This window comes from Hylobates moloch, unplaced genomic scaffold (assembly GCF_009828535.3).
Source record: "Hylobates moloch isolate HMO894 unplaced genomic scaffold, HMol_V3 SCAFFOLD_22, whole genome shotgun sequence".
In the NCBI taxonomy this organism is placed as follows: domain Eukaryota; kingdom Metazoa; phylum Chordata; class Mammalia; order Primates; family Hylobatidae; genus Hylobates; species Hylobates moloch.
Window position 1 is genome coordinate 47,493,734 of NW_026652297.1, and position 21,288 is coordinate 47,515,021.

Consider the following 21,288-nt stretch of genomic DNA (forward strand, 5'->3'; position numbering starts at 1 on the left):
AGTGAGCCACCGCGCCCAGCCTTCTCCTTACTAATTTTTAAAGAAATTGACAAAAACCAATTAACAGTGCTGTCCAATAGAACTTTCTGCAATAATTGAAATCTTTATCAATGCTGTCCAGTACAGTAGCCACGAGCCACATGTGGCCATTGTGTACTTGAAATGTGGCCCGTGTGACTGAAAGACTTAATTTCAGATTGTGTTTAATTTTAACTCACTTGAATAGCCACAGGTGGCTGGTAGCTGCCATACTGGACAGCACAGAACAGACTACATCGCCAGCCTTATTTTCACTCTGAGAGCTGTGTGCTGGGCCTCAGGAAGAGGTGAGGCAGATGAGTGGACACTGCTGCAAGGAGACCTGGAAGATTCACCTCAATCTGGGGCCCCTCCATAGCTGAACCCAGTCATGAAATCGCTAGTATGAGTGTTAGCAAATCTTAGCAGTCTCATATGTTAATGAGAATAATAATAGTTGCCTTACTATGTCTAAAGATTAACTACGATTGTTGTTTGGGAAATCACTTTGTAAATTATAAAACACTATCTCAACATGAATTATGGGTAACAATTGTTACAGAACACAGTAGTACTAATAGGCTTAAACTATTCTGTTTTTTTTAAACAGAGTCTCACTCTCTGTCACCAGGCTGGAGTGCAGTGGCGCAATCTCAGCTCACTACAACCTCCGCCTCCCAGGTTCAAGTGATTCTCCTGCCTCCCAAGTAGCTGGGACAACAGGTGTGCGCCACCACGCCCGGCCAATTTTTGTATTTTTAGTAGAGACGGGGTTTCACCATGTTGGGCAGGATGGTCTTGATCTCTTGACCTCGTGATCCGCTCGCCTTGGCCTCCCAAAGTGCTGGGATTACAGGCATGAGCCACTGCTCCTTGCCCTGCTTAAGTTATTCTTGTATCAATGAATATAAGTTCCAAGAGGGTAGGAATTTTTGTCTGTTTAATTCACAATTGAATTCCCAATGCCTAGAAAATGTATGGCATGTGGTAGATGTTCAAAAAATATCTGGTGAATAGATAAATTATAAAACCCTTATTGGGGCCAGGCATGGTGGGCTCACGCTTATAATCCCAGCACTTTGGTTTTAGTGAAGCAAGCACAGCTCACTGTAGCCTCAACCTCCCAGGCTCGAGGGATCCTCCCACCTCAGCCTCCTGAGTAGCTGGGACTATAGCTGTGCGCCACCATACCCAGCTAGCTTTTGTATTTTTAATAGAGACAGAGTTTTGTCATGTTGCCCAAACTGGTCTCGGACTCCTAAGCTCATGTGATTCTCCCACCTCGGCCTCCCAAAGTGCTGGGATTACAGGTGTGAGCCACTATGCCCAGACTAATCCCAGCACTTTGGGAGGCTGAGGTGAGAGGACAGCTTGAGCTCAAAAGTTGGACAGCAGCTGGGGCAACATAGTGAGACCCTGTCTCTTTTTTATAAAAAAAACCAGAACACTTATTGGAACTAAAGTTTGATCAGTAGGAAAGGAATTTTTAATTTTGTTTCTTGATGTTAGGTATCTCAGCATGAAGGTGTAAAATATCCTATTTATTCCAGGCTTCATAAAGTATATCTCCAATTCTTAGAGATTCCATCTGGTAAAAAGCAAAGAACAAACAGGAGAAAAGTTAGTTTTTTTCTTTGCCTAACTAGTTTTGTTGTTATAACTTTGACAACTGAAGAAAAAAGGAGAAAAAAACCCAAAACAGCCAGCTCTTCTAGTTATTTCTTTGTAGATATTAACGAGTATATGTCAGAAAAAATGTTTTTTCTACTACATTTCATTAAGGTCAATTAGACAGCAATTATTTCGACACTAATAAATAATAGGAAAACTGCTATCTTTTAAAGCAAATTAATAATAAACATGAAGACATCTGAATAGATTAAGGCTAGGCAATTTGCCCATTCTTACAAATATACAATCTATAAAATAATATAAGGTAATCTGAAGCCGGAAAGAAGCCCATGTTTCCAAAAAGTAATTTACTAATGTTTTATCACAATTTCACATGCAAAGGGAGCTATCACATCTACTCCTCAAATAAATACATATACAATACCTGTTCTGTTTGAAGCTGTTCTCGAAGTACCCTTACTAGCTCCTGGTTTTCTGGGTGAATGTTTTGATGTACATTTCTGTTGAATAGAATATAATAAATTTTGAATAGAAAATATTATCATATGAATCTATTTTCTTCACGGGTCTACTTTCTGACTTATAACTACTGGTAATTAATGTAATTGATGGCATACAAGCACTTCACTTCTAGGACTGTACGTTTCAGGCTGTCCTGTGGTGAGTTCTTCTGAGATCACTGATCATTAGCCAATTTCAGGTTTAAGCGGCAAATGGTAAAATCCAGAGGCCTAGTACCTTGGAAATCTATTGTAAATGGAAGCTTACAAATAATGTAAAGAACATTTGTTTCTTTGGTGAAATTTCTTCAAAATAAGCAGCTATCTAATTTTACCTGCTATTTGCATTTGAACGCTTTTCCACATCTAATTAGATCCTTCTCCTAATTTTCAGATACTAGGGGAGGGGAACAGAGTAGAAACTAAATTTAATGTAGAAAAGCCAAAACTTGGCCGGGTGTGGTGGCTCACGCCTGTAATCCCAGTACTTTTGGAGGCCAAGGCGGGTGGATCACCTGAGGTCAGGAGTTTGAGACCAGCCTGGCCAACATAGTGAAACCCTGCCTTTACTAAAAATACAAAAATTAGCCGGGCTTGGTGACAGGCACCTGTAATCTCAGCTACTCGGGAGGCTGAGGCAGGAGAATTGCTGGAACCTGGGAAGCAGAGGTTGCGGTGAGCTGAGATCACACCATTGCACTCCAGCCTGGGCCAACAACAGTGAGACTCCATCTCAAAAAAAAAAAAAAAAAGGAAGAAAAGCCAAAACTTAACATATCACTAATATCTTGACATTAACAATTAAAATGGTGAATCAAAGGCATGCAGTTAGCGGCTAATATAAATGGATGGGATAAAACATCCCACATTGAAAGTCAGATGTTGGCTGGGCATGGTGGCTCATGCCTGTAATCCCAGCACTTTGGGAGGCTGAGGTGGGTGGATCACCTGAGGTCAGGAGTTCGAGACCAGCCTGACCAACATGGAGAAACCCTGTCTCTATTAAAAATATAAAATTAGCCGGGCTTGGTGGCGAATGCCTGTAATCTCAGCTACTCAGAAGGCCGAGGCAGAAGAATCGCTTGAACGTGGGAGGTGGAGGTTGTGGTGAGCCGAGATCGCACCATTGCACTCCAGCCTGGGCAACAAGAGCAAAACTCTGTCTTAAAAAAAAAAAAAAAAAAAAAAAATAGAAAGATGTGTTGGTCAGGCTGGTAGGTAGGGTGGGGGCGAAGCGTTACATGTTATCACAGCTTAATTTCATTTGACTATTGATGTATCTTCTAAACGTAAATGTCTTGAACAAGAATATTTTAAGTCTACACAGTCCCAGGGTTACTCTATAGAAGAGCCTTTACTCTCTGGGTAAGACAATATCCAACAGAGATAAGAACTCTCATATCTGAATGTGATAGGGAAAAGTATAGAAATCCATCCTGTGATTATTCAATTGTTAGCAAAAAAATGCAAATTTTAGAAAAAGAAGTCAACTAAATATAACTGTTAGTTCAGAGAAGACATAAAAGAAATTTAAAGTCAAATATCTAAACAATGAAACAACTTGAACTCTGTTTAAACCTGTTAAATCTTATTTTGTTGTTGTGACGGAGTCTCACTCTGTCACCCAGGCTGGAGTGCAGTGGCACAATCTCAACTCACTGTGACCTCTGCCTCCCAGGTTCAAGCAATTCTCTTGCCTCAGCCTCCTGAGTAGCTGGGATTACGGGCACGTGCGACCACGCCTGGCTAATTTTTGTATTTTTAGTAGAGATGGGGGTTTCACCATGTTGGCCAGGCTGGTCTTGATCCGGACTTTAGGTGATCTGCCCGCCACGGCCTCCCAAAACATAGGGATTACAGGCGTGAGCCACCGCGCTCGGCCTAAACCTGTTAAAGCTTGATGCATTCTTCATTTTAAAATAAGGCACATGCTTATGATTGAACAGATGATCTGTGAAAGAAAGCACTCACTATATGAAAGCACCCTGTCAAGGAGCAATCTAACTAGCAGAGGAACCATCTCATTTAAATACCAGTGAATACCTAGCTAAATGGCATTTCTCCATTCTTTGAGAGTAGAAAACTATTCCCTTTTCATTGGAAAAAAAATCGTGATGACGTTTCAGAGTACAGACATGAACCATGTGACTGGAAAGCCTCTCCTCTGGCTTGTTTCTATAAGAAAGAAGATGTAGGAATTCTTAAATCTGGTGGTAGAATATTTTTAAAAATATATTCTATTTAAATATATTTTTAAAATATATATTAAATATTCTATATATTTAATATATATTTAATTTAAATATATATTTAATATATTTTATTTAATTTCTATATAATTAATATATTTAATTTCTATTTTTTAATATTTTAATATATAATATTTAATTTCTATATTTTAATATATTTAATTTCTATTTAATATTTAATATATTTAATTTATATATTTATATATTTAAAATCTATATCATATATTTAATATATTTAATTTCTATATTTTAATATATTAAAATAAAATTTTAATATATTTTTAAAAACATTTTAATAGAATATTTTATTAAGAATTCCTACATCTTGTTGTGAAGCCAAACAAGAACAAAGAGCCCAAGCTGCTGAATAGTGCCTGTAACTCCCATGATAATGGTATTTGGAGACAAAACCTTTGGGAGGTAATTAAGTCATGAGGGTGGTACCCTTGTGATAGGATCAGTGCCCTTATAAAAAGAGACATGAGATAACCTGCTCCCTGCTCTACTCTCTTCCATGTAAAGACACAACAAGAAAACCATCATCTAAAAACCATGAAGCCGAGTCTCGCTAGACACCAGATCTGACAACACCTTGATCTTAAGACCTCCCAGCCTCTGGAACTGTGAGAAATAAACGTTTATTGTTTAAGCCACCCAGTTTATGGTTATTTGTTTTTTTGTGGGGTTTTTTTTTTTTTTTTTTGGAGACGGAGTCTTGCTCTGTCGCCAAGGCTGGAGTGCCATGGTACAATCTCAGCTCAGTGCAACCTCTGCCTCCTGGGTTCTAGTGATTCTCCTGCCTCAGCCTCCCAAGTAGCTGGGACTATAGCTGCACGCCACCACACCCTAATTTTTGTATTTTTACCAGAGACGGGGTTTTACTGTGTTAGCCAGGATCGTCTCGATCTCCTGACCTCGTGATCTGCCCGCCTCGGACTTCCAAAGTGCTGGGATTACAGGCGTGAGCCACTGTGCCCGGACTTATTTTATTTTATTTTATTTTTTTGAGACAGAGTCTTGCTCTGTCGCTCAGGCTGGGGTGCAGCGGCGCCATCTCAGCTCACTGTAAGCTCCGCCTCCCGGGTTCATGCCATTCTCCTGCCTCAGCCTCCAGAGTAGCCCAGCTAATTTTTTGTATTTTTAGTAGAGTCGGGGTTTCACTGTGTTAGCCAGGATGGTCTCGATTTCCTGACCTCATGATCTGCCTGCCTCAGCCTCCCAAAGTGCTGAGATTGCAGACGTGTGCCACTGCGCCTGGCCTGTTTTTGTTTTTGAGACAGATCTCGCCCTGTTGCCAGGCTGGGGTGCAGTGGCACGATCTTGGCTCCCTGCAACTTCCACCTCCCGGGTTCAAGCGATTTCCAGTTAATTTTTATATTTTTAGTAGAGTCGAGGTTTCACCATGTTGGCCCATGTTGGCCAGGCTGGTGTTGAACTCTTGACCTCAAGTTATCTGCCTGCCTTGGGCTCCCAAAGTGCTAGGATTACAGGTGTGAGCCACCGCACCCAGCCTATGGTTATTTGTTATAACAAGCCAAACTGATTGAGACAATGGTCAAATACTTTTTGACAAGGGTGCCAAGACCATTCAATAGGGAAAGTACCCTCTTTCAACAAATAAGTGCCAGAAAACTGAATATCCATATTAAAAATATAAAAACTCAAAATGCATCAAAGGGCTAACCTTAAGAGTTAAAAATATACAAATTTTAGGAAAAAGCAAGAAAATATTCACGCCATTGGATTCTGGCAATGATTCCTTACATATAAGACAAAAGCACAGGCCAGGCCGGGCGCGGTGGCTCACGCTTGTAATCCCAGCACTTTGGGAGGCCAAGGCGGGCGGATCACGAGGTCAGGAGATCGAGACCACGGTGAAACCCTGTCTCTACTAAAAATACAAAAAATTAGCCGGGCGTGGTGGCGGGCACCTGTGGTCCCAGCTACTCGGAGAGGCTGAGGCAGGAGAATGGCGTGAACCTGGGAGGCGGAGCTTGCAGTGAGCCGAGATTGCGCCACTGCACTCCAGCCTGGGCGACAGAGCGAGACTCTGTCTCAAAAAAAAAAAAAAAAAAAAAAAAAGCACAGGCCAAAAAAAGGAAAAAAACACAAAGACGACTTCTCAAAATCAGAAACTATGTATATCAAAGGGCGCTTAAGAGAGTAAGAAGAATATCCACAGAAAGGGACAAAATATTGGCAAATCATATACAGGAAATCCTGATTTTATTTTGTTTCACTTTATTGCACTTAGCAGATATTGCGTTTTTTACAAACTGAAGGTTGTGACAACTTTGTGTTGAGCAAGACTATTGGCACCATTTTTCCAACAGCATGCACTTGCTTCATGTTTCCGTGTCACATTTTGCTTATACTTGCAATCAATCAATCAATCAACGTTGTGTATGCTGTGACTGCTCTATTGACCAGCCATTCCCCAGTCTCTCTCCCTCTCCTCAGACCTTCCTATTCCCTGAGGCATTGACAATATTGAAATTAGGCCAACTAATAAATAACTCCATAGTGGCCTCTAGGTGTTCAAGTGAAAGGAAGACTTGCATGTCTCTCACTTCACATAAAACCTAGAAATGATTGAGCTTTGTGAAAAAGACATGTAAAAAGTCAAGCTAGGGCAAAAGTTGTGCTAGTTGGCCAAGTTGTGAATTAAAAGGAAAAATTCCTGAGGGAGATTAAAAGTATTACTCAAGTGAACACATAAATGATAAAAACAGCAAAACAGCTTTATTGCTGACATGGAGAAAGTTTGAGTACTCTGGATAGAAGATCAAACCAGCCACAAGATTTCCTTAAGCCAAAGCCTAATCCAGAGCAAGTCCCTCCCTCTCTTCAATTCTGTGAAGCTGAGGGAGGAGAGGAAGCTACAGAAGAAAAGTTGAAAGCTAGCAGAGGTTGGTTCATGACATTTAAGGAAAGACGAAGTGCAAACTTTTATTTTATGGAATAGTAAGTGCTGATGGAGAAGCTGCAGCAAGTTATCCAGATCTAGCTAAGATCATTGATGAAGGTGGCTACGCTCAACAACACATTTTTATGTAGAAGAAACAGTTTTCCCTTGCAAGAAGATGGCATGTAGGACTTTCATAGCTAGAGAGGAGAAGTCAATGCCTGTCTTCAAAGCTTCAAAGGCCAGGCTGACTCTCTTGTTAGGGGCTAATGCAACTGGTGACTTTAAGTTGCAGCCAATGCTCATTGACCATTCTGAAAATCCTAGGGCCCTTGAAAATTATGCTCATCTACTCTGCCTGTGCTCTATAAATGTAACAACAATGCCTGGATAACAGCACATCAGACTATTTAAACCCACTGTTGAGAGACCTACTGCTCAGAAAAAAGACTTTCTTTGAAAATATTACTGCATACATCTGTGTAGTGTATTAACAAAAAAATTTGTTAAAAAGAAAATATCACTGCTCATTGACAATACACCTGGTCACCCAAGAGCTCTAATGGAGATGTACAAGGAGATGAATGTTTTTTTATGTCTCCTAACACAGCATCCATTCTGCAGCCCCATAAATCAAAGATTATTTTGACTTTCAAGTTTTATTACTTAAGAAATACACTTTATGTAGCTGCCATAGATAGTGATTCCTCTGATGGATCTGGGGAATCAATTGAAACCTTCTGGAAAGGATCCCCCATTCTAGATGCCATTAGAACATTCTTTTTTTTGGCCAGGTGTGGTGGCTCATGCCTGTAATCCCAACATTTTGGGAGGCCGAGATGGGCGGATCATGAGGTCAGGAGTTTGAGACCAGCCTGGCCAACACAGTGAAACCTCGTCTCTACTAAAAATACAAAAATTAGCCAAGCATGGTGGCATGTGCCTGTAGTCCCAGTTACTTGGGAGGCTGAGGCAGGAGAACAGCATGAGCCCGGGGGGGGGGGCGGTGGTTGCAGTGAGCCAAGATCATGCTACTGCACTGCAGCCTGGGCAACACAGCGAGACTCCATCTCAAAAACAATAAATAAAGAATAAAATAACTTTTTTTTTTTTTTTTTTTTTTTTTTTGAGACAGAGTCTCACCCTGTTGCCCGGGCTGGGAGTACAGTGGTAAACTCTTGGCTTGCCGGAACCTCTGTCTCCCAGGTTCAAGCAATTCTTGTGCCTCAGCCTCCCCAGTAGCTGTGATTACAGGCTCATACCACCACGCCTGGCTAATTTTTGTATTTTTAGTAGAGACGGGGTTTCCCCATGTTGGCCAAGCTGGTCTCAAACTCCTGGCCTCAAGTGATCTGCCTGCCTTGTCCCCCCAGAGTGCTGGAATTACAGGCGTGAGCCACCATGCCCCACCAAGAACATTCTTAATTCATGGGAGGAGATCAAAATATCAACATTAACAGGAGTTTGGAAGAAGTTGACTCCAGCCCTCATGGATGACTTTGAGAGGTTCAAGACATCAGAGGAAGAAGTCACTGCAGATATGGTGGAAACAGCAAAGAAACTAGAATTAGAAGTGGAGCCCGAAGATGTGACCAAACTGCTGCATCATGACAATACTTGATCAGATGAGGAGCTGCTTCCTATGGATAAGCAAAATAAGTGGTTTCTCAAGATGGAATCTAATCCTGGTAACAACATTGTGAGCATTGTTGAGATGACAACAAGGGATTTAAAATATTACATAAATGAAGTTGATAGAGCAGAAGCAGGCAGGGTTTGAGAGGACTGACTCCAGTTTTGAAAAGAAAGTCTGTGGATAATATGCAATCAAACTGCATCACATGCTACATACAGAGAAATCTTTTGTGAAAGGAAAAGTCAGTCAATGTGTCAACTTCATTTGTTGTCTCATTTTAAGAAATTGCCAGCTAGGTGCAGTGGCTCATGCCTGTAATCCCAGCACTTTGGGAGGCCGAGGTGGGCAGATCACGAGGTCAGGAGTTCAAGACAAGCCTGACCAACATGGTGAAACCCCATCTCTATTAAAAATACAAAAATTAGCCGGGCATGGTGGTGCACACCTGTAATCCCAGCTACTCAGGAGGCTGAGGGAGGAGAATTGCTTGAACCCAGGAGGTGAAGGTTGCAGTGAGCTGAGATCACGCCACTGCACTCCAGCCTGGGCGACAGAACGATACTCTGTCTCAAAAAAAAAAGAAATTGCCGGCCGGGCGCGGTGGCTCAAGCTTGTAATCCCAGCACTTTGGGAGGCCGAGGCGGGCGGATCACGAGGTCAGGAGATCGAGACCACGGTGAAACCCCGTCTCTACCAAAAATACAAAAAATTAGCCGGGCGTGGTGGCGGGCGCCTGTAGTCCCAGCTACTCGGAGAGGCTGAGGCAGGAGAATGGCGTGAGCCCGGGAGGCGGAGGTTGCAGTGAGCCGAGATCGCGCCACTGCACTCCAGCCTGGGCGACAGAGCAAGACTCCGTCTCAAAAAAAAAAAAAAAAAAAAAAAAAGAAATTGCCACAGCCACCTCAACTGTCGGCAACCACCACACTGATCAGTCGGCAGCCGTTAACATGGAGTCAAGACCCTCCACCAGCAAAAACATTACGACTTGCTGAAGGTTCAGATAGATAACTGTTAGCATTTTTTAGCAATAAAGTATTTTATAATTAAAGTATGTACATTGTTTATTAGACATAATGCTATTGTACACTTCATAGACTATGATATAATGTGAACATAACTTTTATATGCACTAGGGAACCAAAAAATTCATATGACTCACTTTATTCGCTTTATTGTGGTGGTCTAAAACCAAACCTGAAGTATCTATGGGGTATGACTGTGTCTGATAATAATATCAGAATATATATAGAACTCTTATAACTCAAAAACAAAAAAGTAAACAACCCGATTCAAAAATGGGCAATGGTCTTGAATAGTCAATTCTCCATAGACGACAGACAAACTGCCAGGTGTGGTGGTGCACACCTGTAGTCCCAGTTACTCGGGAGGCTGAGGCAGGAGAATCGTTTGAGCCCAGGAGTTCTAAGCTATAATGCAATATGCCACTTGGGTGTCTGCACTAACTTTGGCATCAATATGATGACGTCCCAGGAGCAGGGGCCCATCAGGTTGCCTAAGAAGGAGTGAATTGGCCCAGGATGAAAACAGAGCAGGTCAAAACTCTGGTGTTGCTATTTACAGGAGCAAAGACATGGAATCAACCTACACGCCCATCAATGGTAGACTAGATAAAGAAAATGTGGTGCATATACACCATAGAATACTATGCACCTATAAAAAGGAAAGAATGCAGCAACATGGATGCAGCTGCAGGTCATTTTCCTAAGTGAATTAATATAGAAACAGAAAACCAAATACTAGGGCAAGGAGCGGTGGCTCATGCCTATAACTTCCGCACTTTGGGAGGCTGAGGTGGGCAGATCGCTTGAGCCCTGGAATTTGAGACCAGCCTGGGCAACATGGTGAAACACCGTTTCTACAAAAAATACAAAAATTAGTTGGGCATGGTGGTACACACCTATAGTCCCAGCTACCTGTGAGGCTGAGGTGGGAGGATCACTTGAGCCTGGGAGATTGAGGCTGCAGTGAGCCATAATCATGCCACTATACTCTAGCCTGGGCAACAGAGTAAGACCCTATCTCAAAAAGAAACCTCAAAAACCAGATAGACGAATGGCCACTAACCATGTGAAGTGATGCTGAACATCATTACTCAGTAGGGAAATACAAATCAAAACCACAGTGAGTTACTACTTCATACCTATAAGGATAGTTATTATTAAAAAAAACACACACACATAGAGAATAACAGTGTTGGCAAGGATATAGAGAAACTACCATGGTGCCTTGCTGGTGGGAATATAAAGCAGGGCAGCTGCTGTGGGAAACAGTCTGGAGGTTCCTTAAAATGTTAAACATAGAAATTACTTTATGACCCAGAAATTCCAGTTGAAAACACAGACTCAAACAGATACTTGTATACCAGTGTTCCTAGCAGCATTATTCACAACAGCCAAAAGGTGGGAGCAACTCAAATGACCATTGACAGATGAATGGAGAAACTAAATATGGTATGTACATACAATGAGAAATTTTAAATTTTAATATTTCTTAGAGACAAGGTCTTGCTCTGTTGTCCAGGCTAGTCTCAAACTCCTGGGCCCAAGCAATCTTCCCACCTCAGCCTCCCAAAGTGCTAGGATTACAGGTGTGAGCACTATACCCAATGAAATATTATTTAGTGATAAAAAGGAGGGAAATTCTAATACGTGTTACTACACAAATGAACTTCGAAAATATTACGCTAAGTGAAACAAGTTAAACACAAAAGAACAAATATTCTATGATTCCACTTTATGAGGTGCATAAAATCGGCTCATTAATGGAGACACAAAGTAGAACACAGGTTATCCAGAGCTGAACCATGGGAGCTGTTACTTAGATGGGCATAAAGTTTCTGTTAGGGAAGATTAAACACCACATGATCAGGCCAGGCACAGTGGCTCACACCTGTAATCCCAGAAATTTGGGAGGATGAGGTGGGTGGATTGCTTGAGCCCAGGAGTTCAAGACCAGCCTGGGCAACATGGCGAAACCTTGTCTCTACCAAAAATACAAAAAAATAGCTGGCCATGGTGGTGTGTGCCTGTGGTCTCAGCTACATGGGAAGCTGAGGTGAGAGGATCATTTGAGCCTGGGGGGCAAAGGTTGCAGTGAGAAAAGATGGTGCCACTGCACTCCAGCCTGGGAGCCAAAGACAGAACCTGTCTCAAGAAAAAAAAAAAAAAAAAAAAAAATCACATGTTCTGACTATAAGTGGGAGCTAAACATAAAGATGGAAATAATAGACATCAGGAACTTCAGTGGGGAGACTAAAAGGGGGTGAGGGTTGAAATACTACCTATTGAGTACAGTGTTCACTATTTGGGTGATGGGTTCACTAGAAGCCATCACTATTACACAATATACCCATGTAAAAGACCTGCACACACACCCCCGAAATCTAAATTAAAAAAAAAAAAAAAAGTTTGGGACGATGAGGAAGTTCTAGAAGTAGATGGTGATGATGGGTACACAACAATGTGAATGTACTTAACGCCACGGAATTACACACTTAAAAATGGTCTGAATTAGCCAGGCATGGTGGTGCGTGCCTGTAGTCCCAGCTACTCAGGAGGCTGAGGCAGAAGAATCGCTTCAACCCGGGAGGCGGAGCTTGCAGTGAGCCGAGATTGCGCCACTGTACTCCAGCCTGGGTGACAGAGTGAGACTCTGTCTCAAAAAAAAAAAAAAAAAAGGTCTGGGCATGATGGTTCACACCTATAATCCCAGCACTTTGGGAGGCCAAGGCAGGAGAATTACTTGAGACCAGGAGTTCAAGACCAGCCTGACCAACATAGTGAAAACCCGTCTCTACTAAAAAAAAAAAATAAAATATTTTTTAAAAAGTTTTACATGATAAATTTTGTTATGTATATTTTACCACAAAACCAAAACAGAATTAATTATAATGACTAACAATCATCAAATAAATTACAAAAAAGAGATTGGTCTGAATTTTAAACTACAAATGCCGCCCCTTCCCCAACACATCATGATTACCTCAGTAATCACGATTACTTCACTGATTACCCAGGCTGGAGCACAGTGGCATGATCTCGGCTCACAGCAACCTCTGCCTCCCAGGTTCAAGAGATTCTCCTGACTCAGTCTCTGAGTAGCTGGGGTTATAGGGGTCCACAACCACGCCCAGCTAATTTTTGTATTTTCAGTAGAGACACGGTTTCACAATGTTGGTCAGGCTCGTCTCGAACTCCTGACCTGCAGTGATCCATCCACCTCAGCCTCCCAAAGTGCTGGGATTACAGGCATGAGCCACTGAGCCTGGCTCTAATTCTTTTTTTTTTTCTATTGCTGCTGCACAAATTAAAATTTTAATTCTTTAACAAGACCAAGCCCTCATCACAAAGACAGTTTTACTGTTCAAGAGTCCCTTCCCCAAGCTAGACATCCCTCCTTCCTTCAAGCATTTTATATGATTTGTTTCCACAGCTTTCCCTATTTTGACAGTCTCCCCTGAATGTTTTCCAGCTTAAAATGCTAGTCCCAAACTGAACATAATGCAGATTTGATCTTTAGCTATTAATTTTATAAAAGTAGCCTATACAGTTTTCAGCATCTACAATATACAATTGCCTTATTAAATGAATTCTTGTTTTTTTTTTTTTTTTGAGATATATTTCTGCTTGTTATCCGGGCTGGAGTGCAGTGGTGCGATCTCAGCTCACTGCAACATCTGCCTCCCGGGTTCAAGCGATTCTCCTGCCTCAGCCTCCTGGGTAGGTGGGATTACAGGCACCCACGACCACACATGGCTAATTTTTGTATTTTGAGTAGAGACGGAGTTTCATCATGTTGGCCAGGCTGGTCTCGAACTCCTGACCTCAGGGGATCCACCTGCCTCAGCTTCCCAAAGTGTTGGGATTACAGGCGTGAGCCACTGCGCTGGCAAAAATGGAAACTTTTTAGTTTGGGCTTAACATCATTCTAGTCTGGAGATGTGGAGAAAAAACTTTTATTATATAAATAATACATATTCATAGTAGAGAAATCAGAAAATAATAGAAAAATATTTAAAATAAAAATAGCTGGGTGCGGTGGTTCAAGCCTGTAATCCCAGCACTTTGGGAGGCCAAGGCGGGCGGATCACGAGGTCAGGAGATCAAGACCATCCTGGCTAACACGGCGAAACCCCGTCTCTACTAAAAATACAAAAAATTAGCCAGGCGCGATGGCGGGTGCCTATAGTTCCGGCTACTCGGGAGGCTGAGGCAGGAGAATGGCGTGAACCCGGGAGGCGGAGCTTGCAGTGAGCCGAGGTAGCGCCACTGCAGTCCAGCCTGGGCGAAAGAGCAAGACTCAGTCTCAAAAAAAAAAAAAAAAAAGTCTTCGCCAGGCGCGGTGGCTCACGCCTGTAATCCCAACACTTTGGGAGGCTAGGGCAGGTGGATCCCCTGAGGTCAGGCGAAAGAGGGAGATTCCGTCTCAAAAAAAAAAAAGGATGGAGTTTTGCTCTTGTCGCCCAGGCTGGAGTGCAATGGTACGATCTCGGCTCACGGCAACCTCCACTTCCTGGGTTCAAGCAATTCTCCAGCCTCAGCCTCCCGAGTAGCGGCACTACAGGCATATGCCACCACACCTGGCTAATTTTCATATTTTTAGTAGAGACAGGGTCACCATGTTGGCCAGGCTGGTCTTGAACTCCTGACCTCAGGTGATCCGCCTGCCTCAGCCTCCCAAAGTGCTGGAATTAAAGGCGCGAGCCACCACGCCCTGCCTCTCTTTTTAAAAATGCATCTGTGTAACTGAAACTTCGCGCTGTTTGACTAACATCTTTCCATCACCTGAGAGCCACCATTCCGCTCTCTGCTTGTGAATTAAAATGTTTTAAATTTTACAGTTAAGTGGGATTGTGCAGTATTTGTCTTTCTGTGCCTTATTTCAGTTAATATCATGTCCTCCAGGTGCATCCATGTTGTTGAAAATGGCAGAATTTCCTTTCTTCTTAGGGGCTGAAAAGTATTCCATTGTGTATACAGACAGATCTATATACTCACACCACATTTTCTTCATCCATTCACTAGTGAACACCTAACTTGATTCCATATTTCAGCTACTGTAAATACTGCTGTAATGAACATAGGAGCACAGATATCTTTTCAACATACTGATGTAATTTCCTTGTGATATATACTACCCTGAAGTGTGACTGCTGGATCATATGGTAGTCCATTTTTAACTTTTTGAGGAACCCTCATACTGTTTTCCACAGCAACTGTGCCATTTTATACTCCCCAAAAAAGTGCACCACGGTTCCCTTTGCTCCACACCCTCCCCAATGCTTCTTTCATCTTTATTGTTTTCATCTTTTTGATAACAGCCATCCTAAAAGATAAAAGGTTTTTTCTCATTGTGGTTTTAATGTGCATTTCCCTGGTGATTAGTAATGTTGAGCATTTTTCCATAAACCTTTTGGACATTTGTATGTCTTCTTTTGAAAAATGTCTATGTAGGTCCTTTGTGTATTTTTATTTTTTTGTTTTGTTTTTTTCTGAGACAGGGTCTTATTCTGTTGCCCAGGCTGAAATGCAGTGGTATGATCATAGCTCACTGCAGACTTGACTTCCCAGGCTTAAATGATCTTGCCATCTCAGCCTCCAAGTAGCTGAGACTACAGGATGCACCACCACGCCTGCCTAATTTTAAAATTTTTGGTAGGCCGGGCACAGTGGCTCACGCCTGTAACCCCCCGACTTTGGGAGGCCGAGGTGGGCGAATCAACTGAGGTCAGGAGTTCGAGACCAACCTGGCTAACATGGTGAAATCCCATCTCTATTAAAATATAAAATTAGCCGAGTGCGGTGGCTGGCACCCGTAGTCCCAGCTACTCGGGAGGCTGAGGCAGGAGAATGGCGTGAACCTGGGAGGCGGAGCTTGCAGTGAGCCGAGATCACGCCACTGCACCCCAGCCTGGGCGACAGAGCGAGACTCGGTCTCAAAAAACAAATTGGGGTGCAGTGGCACCACCTCAGCTCACTGTAAGCTCCGCCTCCCGGGTTCACGCCATTCTCCTGCCTTAGCCTCCAGAGTAGCCCGGCTAATTTTTTGTATTTTTAGTAGAGATGGGGTTTCACCATGTTAGCCAGGATGGTCTCGATCTCCTTACCTCGTGATCTGCCTGCCTTGGCCTCCCAAAGTGCTGAGATTACAGGCGTGAGCCACCGTGCCTGGCAAATTTTTTTTTTTTAAAAACAGGGTTTCACTATGTTGTCCAGGCTGGTCTTGAACTCCTGGGCTCAAGTAATCTTCCCAAGGTGCTGAGATTGCAGGCATGAGCAATTGTACCTGTCCAAATACATTAATTTTGATGAATTTTGGTTTGTCTACTTTTTCTTTTGTTGCTCATGCTTTTGTTATCATATCTAAGATCCTTTGCTAAATTCAGTCATAATGATTTACCCCTACATTTAGCTCTGATATTTAGATTGTTGAGTTAATCTGGTGTGGTGTGGTCCTACTTTAATCTTTTGAATGTGGCTACCCAATTGTCCTAGCACTATTTGTTGAAACCTTTCCCCACTGAGTGTTCCTGGCACCCTTGTCAAAGGTCAGTTGACCATAGATATATGGCTTGACTATTTCTGAATCTTAATTCTGTTATACCAATATTAGCTATCCCTCCCAACTGACAATTGGTGGCTCACACCTGTAATCCTAGCACTCTGGGAGGCTGAGGCAGGTGGATCGCCTGAGCCCAGGAGTTAGAGATGAGCCTGGGCAACATGGCAAAAACCCATCCGACCAAAAAATAATAATAATACAAAAAAATTAGCTGCACATGCTGATGCACACCTGTAGTCCCAGCTACTCAGGAGGCTGAGGTGGGAGAATTACCTGCACATGGGAAGTCCAGGCTGCAGCTAGGTGTGATACCACCACTGCACTCCAGCCTGGGCTACAGAGTGAAACCTGGTCTCAAAAAATAATAATAATAATAATAATAATAATAATAATAATAATAATAATAATAACAGAAAAGGCCCAAGGACAGAGCCCTGCAGCAATATACAATGTCCTTCTATTTGGGGTATATTAAACATTAGTCAGGAATCCTAAGAACGACCTGCTTGGTGGAGTTCACTTAACTCTGCTATCATCTATTCATTATTTCCCCCATGATAGCCACAGTGTATCACCAGTATCAATCACTCTGGATTATCACTCTATAAAATACCCTATTGAAATCAAGATAATGTTACCCTAATAAGAGACTATCTTGGATCACTGCAACCTCTGCCTCCCAAGTTCAAGTGATTCTCACGCCTCAGCCGCCCAAGTAGCTGGGATTATAGGCACCTGCCACCATGCCCAGCTAATTTTTGTATTTTTACTAGAGACGAGGGTTTCACCATGTTGGCCAGGCTAGTCTCAAACTCCCGACCTCAGGTGATCCGCCTGCCTCAGCCTCCCACAGTGCTGGGATTACAGGCTTGAGCCACCACATCCAGCCTAAATTAATTTTAGAATCGGGTGCAGTGGTGCATACCTGTAGTCCCAGCAATCTGGGAAGCTGGGATGGGAGGACTGCTTGAGTCCAGGAGTTCAAGTCCAACTGGGGCAACGTAGCGAGACCTTGTCTCTAAAATAAATAAATAGGCTGGACGTAGTGGCTTATGACTGTAATCCCAGCACTTTGGGAGGCTGAGTCGGGTGGATCACTTGAGGTCAGGAGTTTGAGACCAGCCTGGCCAACCTAGCAAAACCCTGTCTCTACAAAAAATACAAAAAATTAGGGCCAGGCGCAGTGGCTCAAGCCTGTAATCCCAGCACTCTGGAAGGCTGAGGTAGGTGGATCACCTCAGGTCGGGAGTTTGAGACCAGCCTGATCAACATGGAGAAACCCCATCTCTACTAAAAATATAAAATAAGCCAGGCGTGGTGGCACATGCCTGTAATCCCAGCTACTCAGGAGGCTGAGGCAGGAGAATCGCTTGAACCCCAGAGGCAGAGGTTGCGGTGAGCTAAGATAGTGCCATTGCACTCCAGCCTGGGCAACAAGAGAGAAACTCTCTCTCTCAAATTAAAAAAAAAAAAAAAAAAATACAAAAAATAGCCACGTGTGGTGGCATGTGCCTATAATCCCAGCTATTTGGGAGGCTGAGGAAGGAGAATCACTTGAACTCAGGAGGTGGAGGTTGTAGTGAGCTGAGATAGTGCCACAGCACTCCAGCCTGGGTGACACATTGAGACTCTGTCTCAAAAAATAAATAAATAAATAAGTAAAAAAATTAAATTAATTCTAATATTAGTTCCCTTTTTACTATACAAGTCTTTTTTTGCCTCAATTTTTCCATTTAAAACTGAAAGTATTTTGCACTTTTTATATCACCTACAAGTTGATAGATTTATGAAAATTAAAGTTTTTTAAATTGCCATACGCCAATAGAAAATACTAATATTTTATTCGAAATGTGGATGATGAATTTAATTATTATTTGGTAAGACAGCTGATGACAGGAAATATATGTGTTAGCATTCAAAGCCCCATGGAAAATAAAATACCTTAGTAAACATCTACAATCACTGAGATCTGTTACTTGCTTTTCATATTAAGTATTATGCATTATTAGGGGTCAAAAAGTCAGCAGTCCTTGCAAATGTACTCAATTCTTTTGTCCTTAAATCTCACCTGAAAAGTGCATATACCAGGGTAGCAATCAAAGCGAAACTGACCACAACTGCCACAAGTACTTGGTCGCTTACTCCTTCTATAACTGAATCATCATCCAGTTTCAAACTTTGAACTTCACCTTGATATTTGGCCATTCCAGGTCTAAAATAAGAAGAAACAAGATGAGAGTTACAAATGACACAGTGAAAATGAAATATACTAATAAAAGCAATGTAAATATAACTGACTTCTAATATATTTAGTTTCTGATAGGCTGCAATTAAGTACAACTCCAGTGGGGATTCCCTATCATGGAGTTCTTTGAAATTTGCCAGACGCATTATTTTGTGGAGTACAAAATTCTATTTCTTTTTTTTTTTTGGATGGAGTCTTGCTCTGTTGCCAGGCTGGAGTGCAGTGGTGCGGATCTCAGCTCACTGCAACGTCTGCCTCCCGGGTTCAAGCAATTCCCCTGCCTCAGCCTCCCAAATAGCTGGGACTACAGGCGCGCACCACTATGCCCGGCTAATTTTTTGTATTTTAGTAGAGACAGGGTTTCACCGTGTTAGCCAGGATGGTCTCGATCTCCTGACCTCGTGATCTGTCTGCCTCGGCCTCCCAAAGTGCTGGGATTACAGGCATGAGCCACTGCACCCAGTCAAATTCTATTTCTTTTAAAGAAAACAATTACTATAATTTATCATTTATTTACGTATTTTTTAAAAATGTTTCTTCCTCTTCAAGCTTAACCCCTTTAAAAAAAAAAAGCCATTCTTGGGCCAGATGCAGTGGCTCATGCCTGTAATCCCAGCATTATGGGAGGCCGAGGCAGGCGGATCACCTGAGGTCAGAAGTTCGAGACCAGCCTGGCCAATATGGTGAAACCCCGTCTCTACTAAAAATACAAAGTTTAGCTGGGTGACGTGCACCTGTAATGTCAGCTACTCTGGAGGCTTAGGCAGGAGAATCGCTTGAACCTGGGAGGCAGAGGTTGTACTGAGGCCCAGATAGCGCCACTGTACTCCAGCCTGGGAGACAGAGCAAGACCCTATCCCCCGCCCCCAACCTCCCCACCCCCCACCAAAAACAATAAATAAAAGCCATTCTTATCCAACTGCTCTCTTCTTATTCCTGAATACCAAATAAACTCTCTAAATAGATCAGATCTTCTTCCCCCTCACAGCATGTGTATATCTTGCAGCATTTCCCATGTATTGATAGGAAAGGAAATATATTATAGTTTTCTGTAAGCATTCTCATATTCTCTAGCATATGCCCTATACACAATAGGACCTAATAGATATTTGTTTAAATAAAAGTGACTTATCATACTTACAGTGTAGTAATTTGAAAAGCAAAAGACATTTAGGCTATAGAACATTTATAGCTATACTAAAACTACTTGAAATAATGAAAATTCTGGTGCTTGAAAAACTATTTGCCCACCTGAAACTAAACTCAGCTTATGGTTCAGAATTCTTTGAACTGCTTGGAATATAGAATCACTCTGATGCTGCATTTCCTTATGAAGAGAAAAGGGAGGATAAGAAACTTTCCTTCCTACACTCTAAACTAGAGAAAAATGGTAGTACCCAATTCTATAGGTATGAGGGGAGATAGCCCAACCACACTGGAGTCCAAATATCACAGGTAATTCACATTTTTTTCAGACAAAACAGGAAGTGTCAAAGTCTTATAAGACACCTAAAGAGAAATTAAGGAAATACTCAATTAAGTATACATGAATAATTAAAATAAAGTTCTGCATTTATGTAACTTATTGAGCTGAAAAAAGTTTTATTCAATATCATCACTAATCAGGTATTTTGAGTATAGACGTCTTAACACCTTTGAAAATAATCTGAACTGGCTGCAAGAAAATTATCACTCATGGAAGAAACCTACACAAACAGATGAAAGGCAGCTTTCATCAGCTTTACACGGAGTAATCGCCTGATACATGGAACTTTTAATGATTGGTTTCAAATAACCATTACGAAGGTGCACACCAGGAAACTCACAGAAAGAGCTCTAATTGCAGTATTTTCATTCAAAAGAACAGTTAAATGAGCTGCCAACTGAACTGAAGAGCCTCAAATAAGCTAGGGGTGGGCCATGGAGTCAATTTAGGTTTTATTTCATCTGGTTTCCTCTCTTAAAATTAGAGGTGCTGTAGCTGTTTAAAAAGTCCTAAGGGCAGTGAGAACTACTTGCATCTGCTCAAAGATAACCCAAATGTTACCCGTGTCAAGATTTCCAACCTCTAATTACCTCACGGAGCTGTGAGGGTTAAAACAAATTAACAGAGGTGAAAGTGCTTTGTAAGTTAAGTCTATCAATAAATGCACTGTAATTATTGCTACTCACATTTTCCCCTATGCTATACATTTAGGCAGTTTATTATTTTGTACTTAAAAAAATGCATTACATTTGTTTCTATGTCCTTCAAGGTGCGATCAATGGTAATGCGAATAAATTATACTGTACAACATATATATAATATATATTACATATAAATATTTGACTACTATGCGATTATATTCTTTTTTTTTTTTTTGAGACGGAGTCTTGCTCTGTCGCCCAGGCTGCAGTGCAGTAACGCAATCTCAGCTCACTGCAAGCTGTGCCTCCTGCGTTCTCGTCATTCTCCTGCCTCAGCCTCCCGAGTAGCTGGGACTACAGGCACCCCCCACCACGCCCGGCTAATTTTTTCTATT

The 21,288-nt window shown here is 42.0% G+C and overlaps 1 protein-coding gene across 2 annotated transcripts in view; it reads right to left on the reverse strand.

Annotated features, from left to right (window-relative positions):
- RNF170 (ring finger protein 170) overlaps nucleotides 1-21,288 on the reverse strand; it is a 47,667-nt gene that overhangs the window by 18,799 nt on the left and 7,580 nt on the right. For both annotated transcript variants that reach the window (XM_058433739.1, XM_032144073.2), the window contains exons 2-3: nucleotides 18,590-18,733; nucleotides 2,075-2,150 (exon numbers count right to left, since the gene is read on the reverse strand). In XM_058433739.1, coding sequence (XP_058289722.1) covers nucleotides 2,075-2,150; nucleotides 18,590-18,726 — 213 coding nt within the window. In that variant the 5' untranslated portion in view covers nucleotides 18,727-18,733. The remainder of the gene's footprint in view (nucleotides 1-2,074; nucleotides 2,151-18,589; nucleotides 18,734-21,288) is intronic.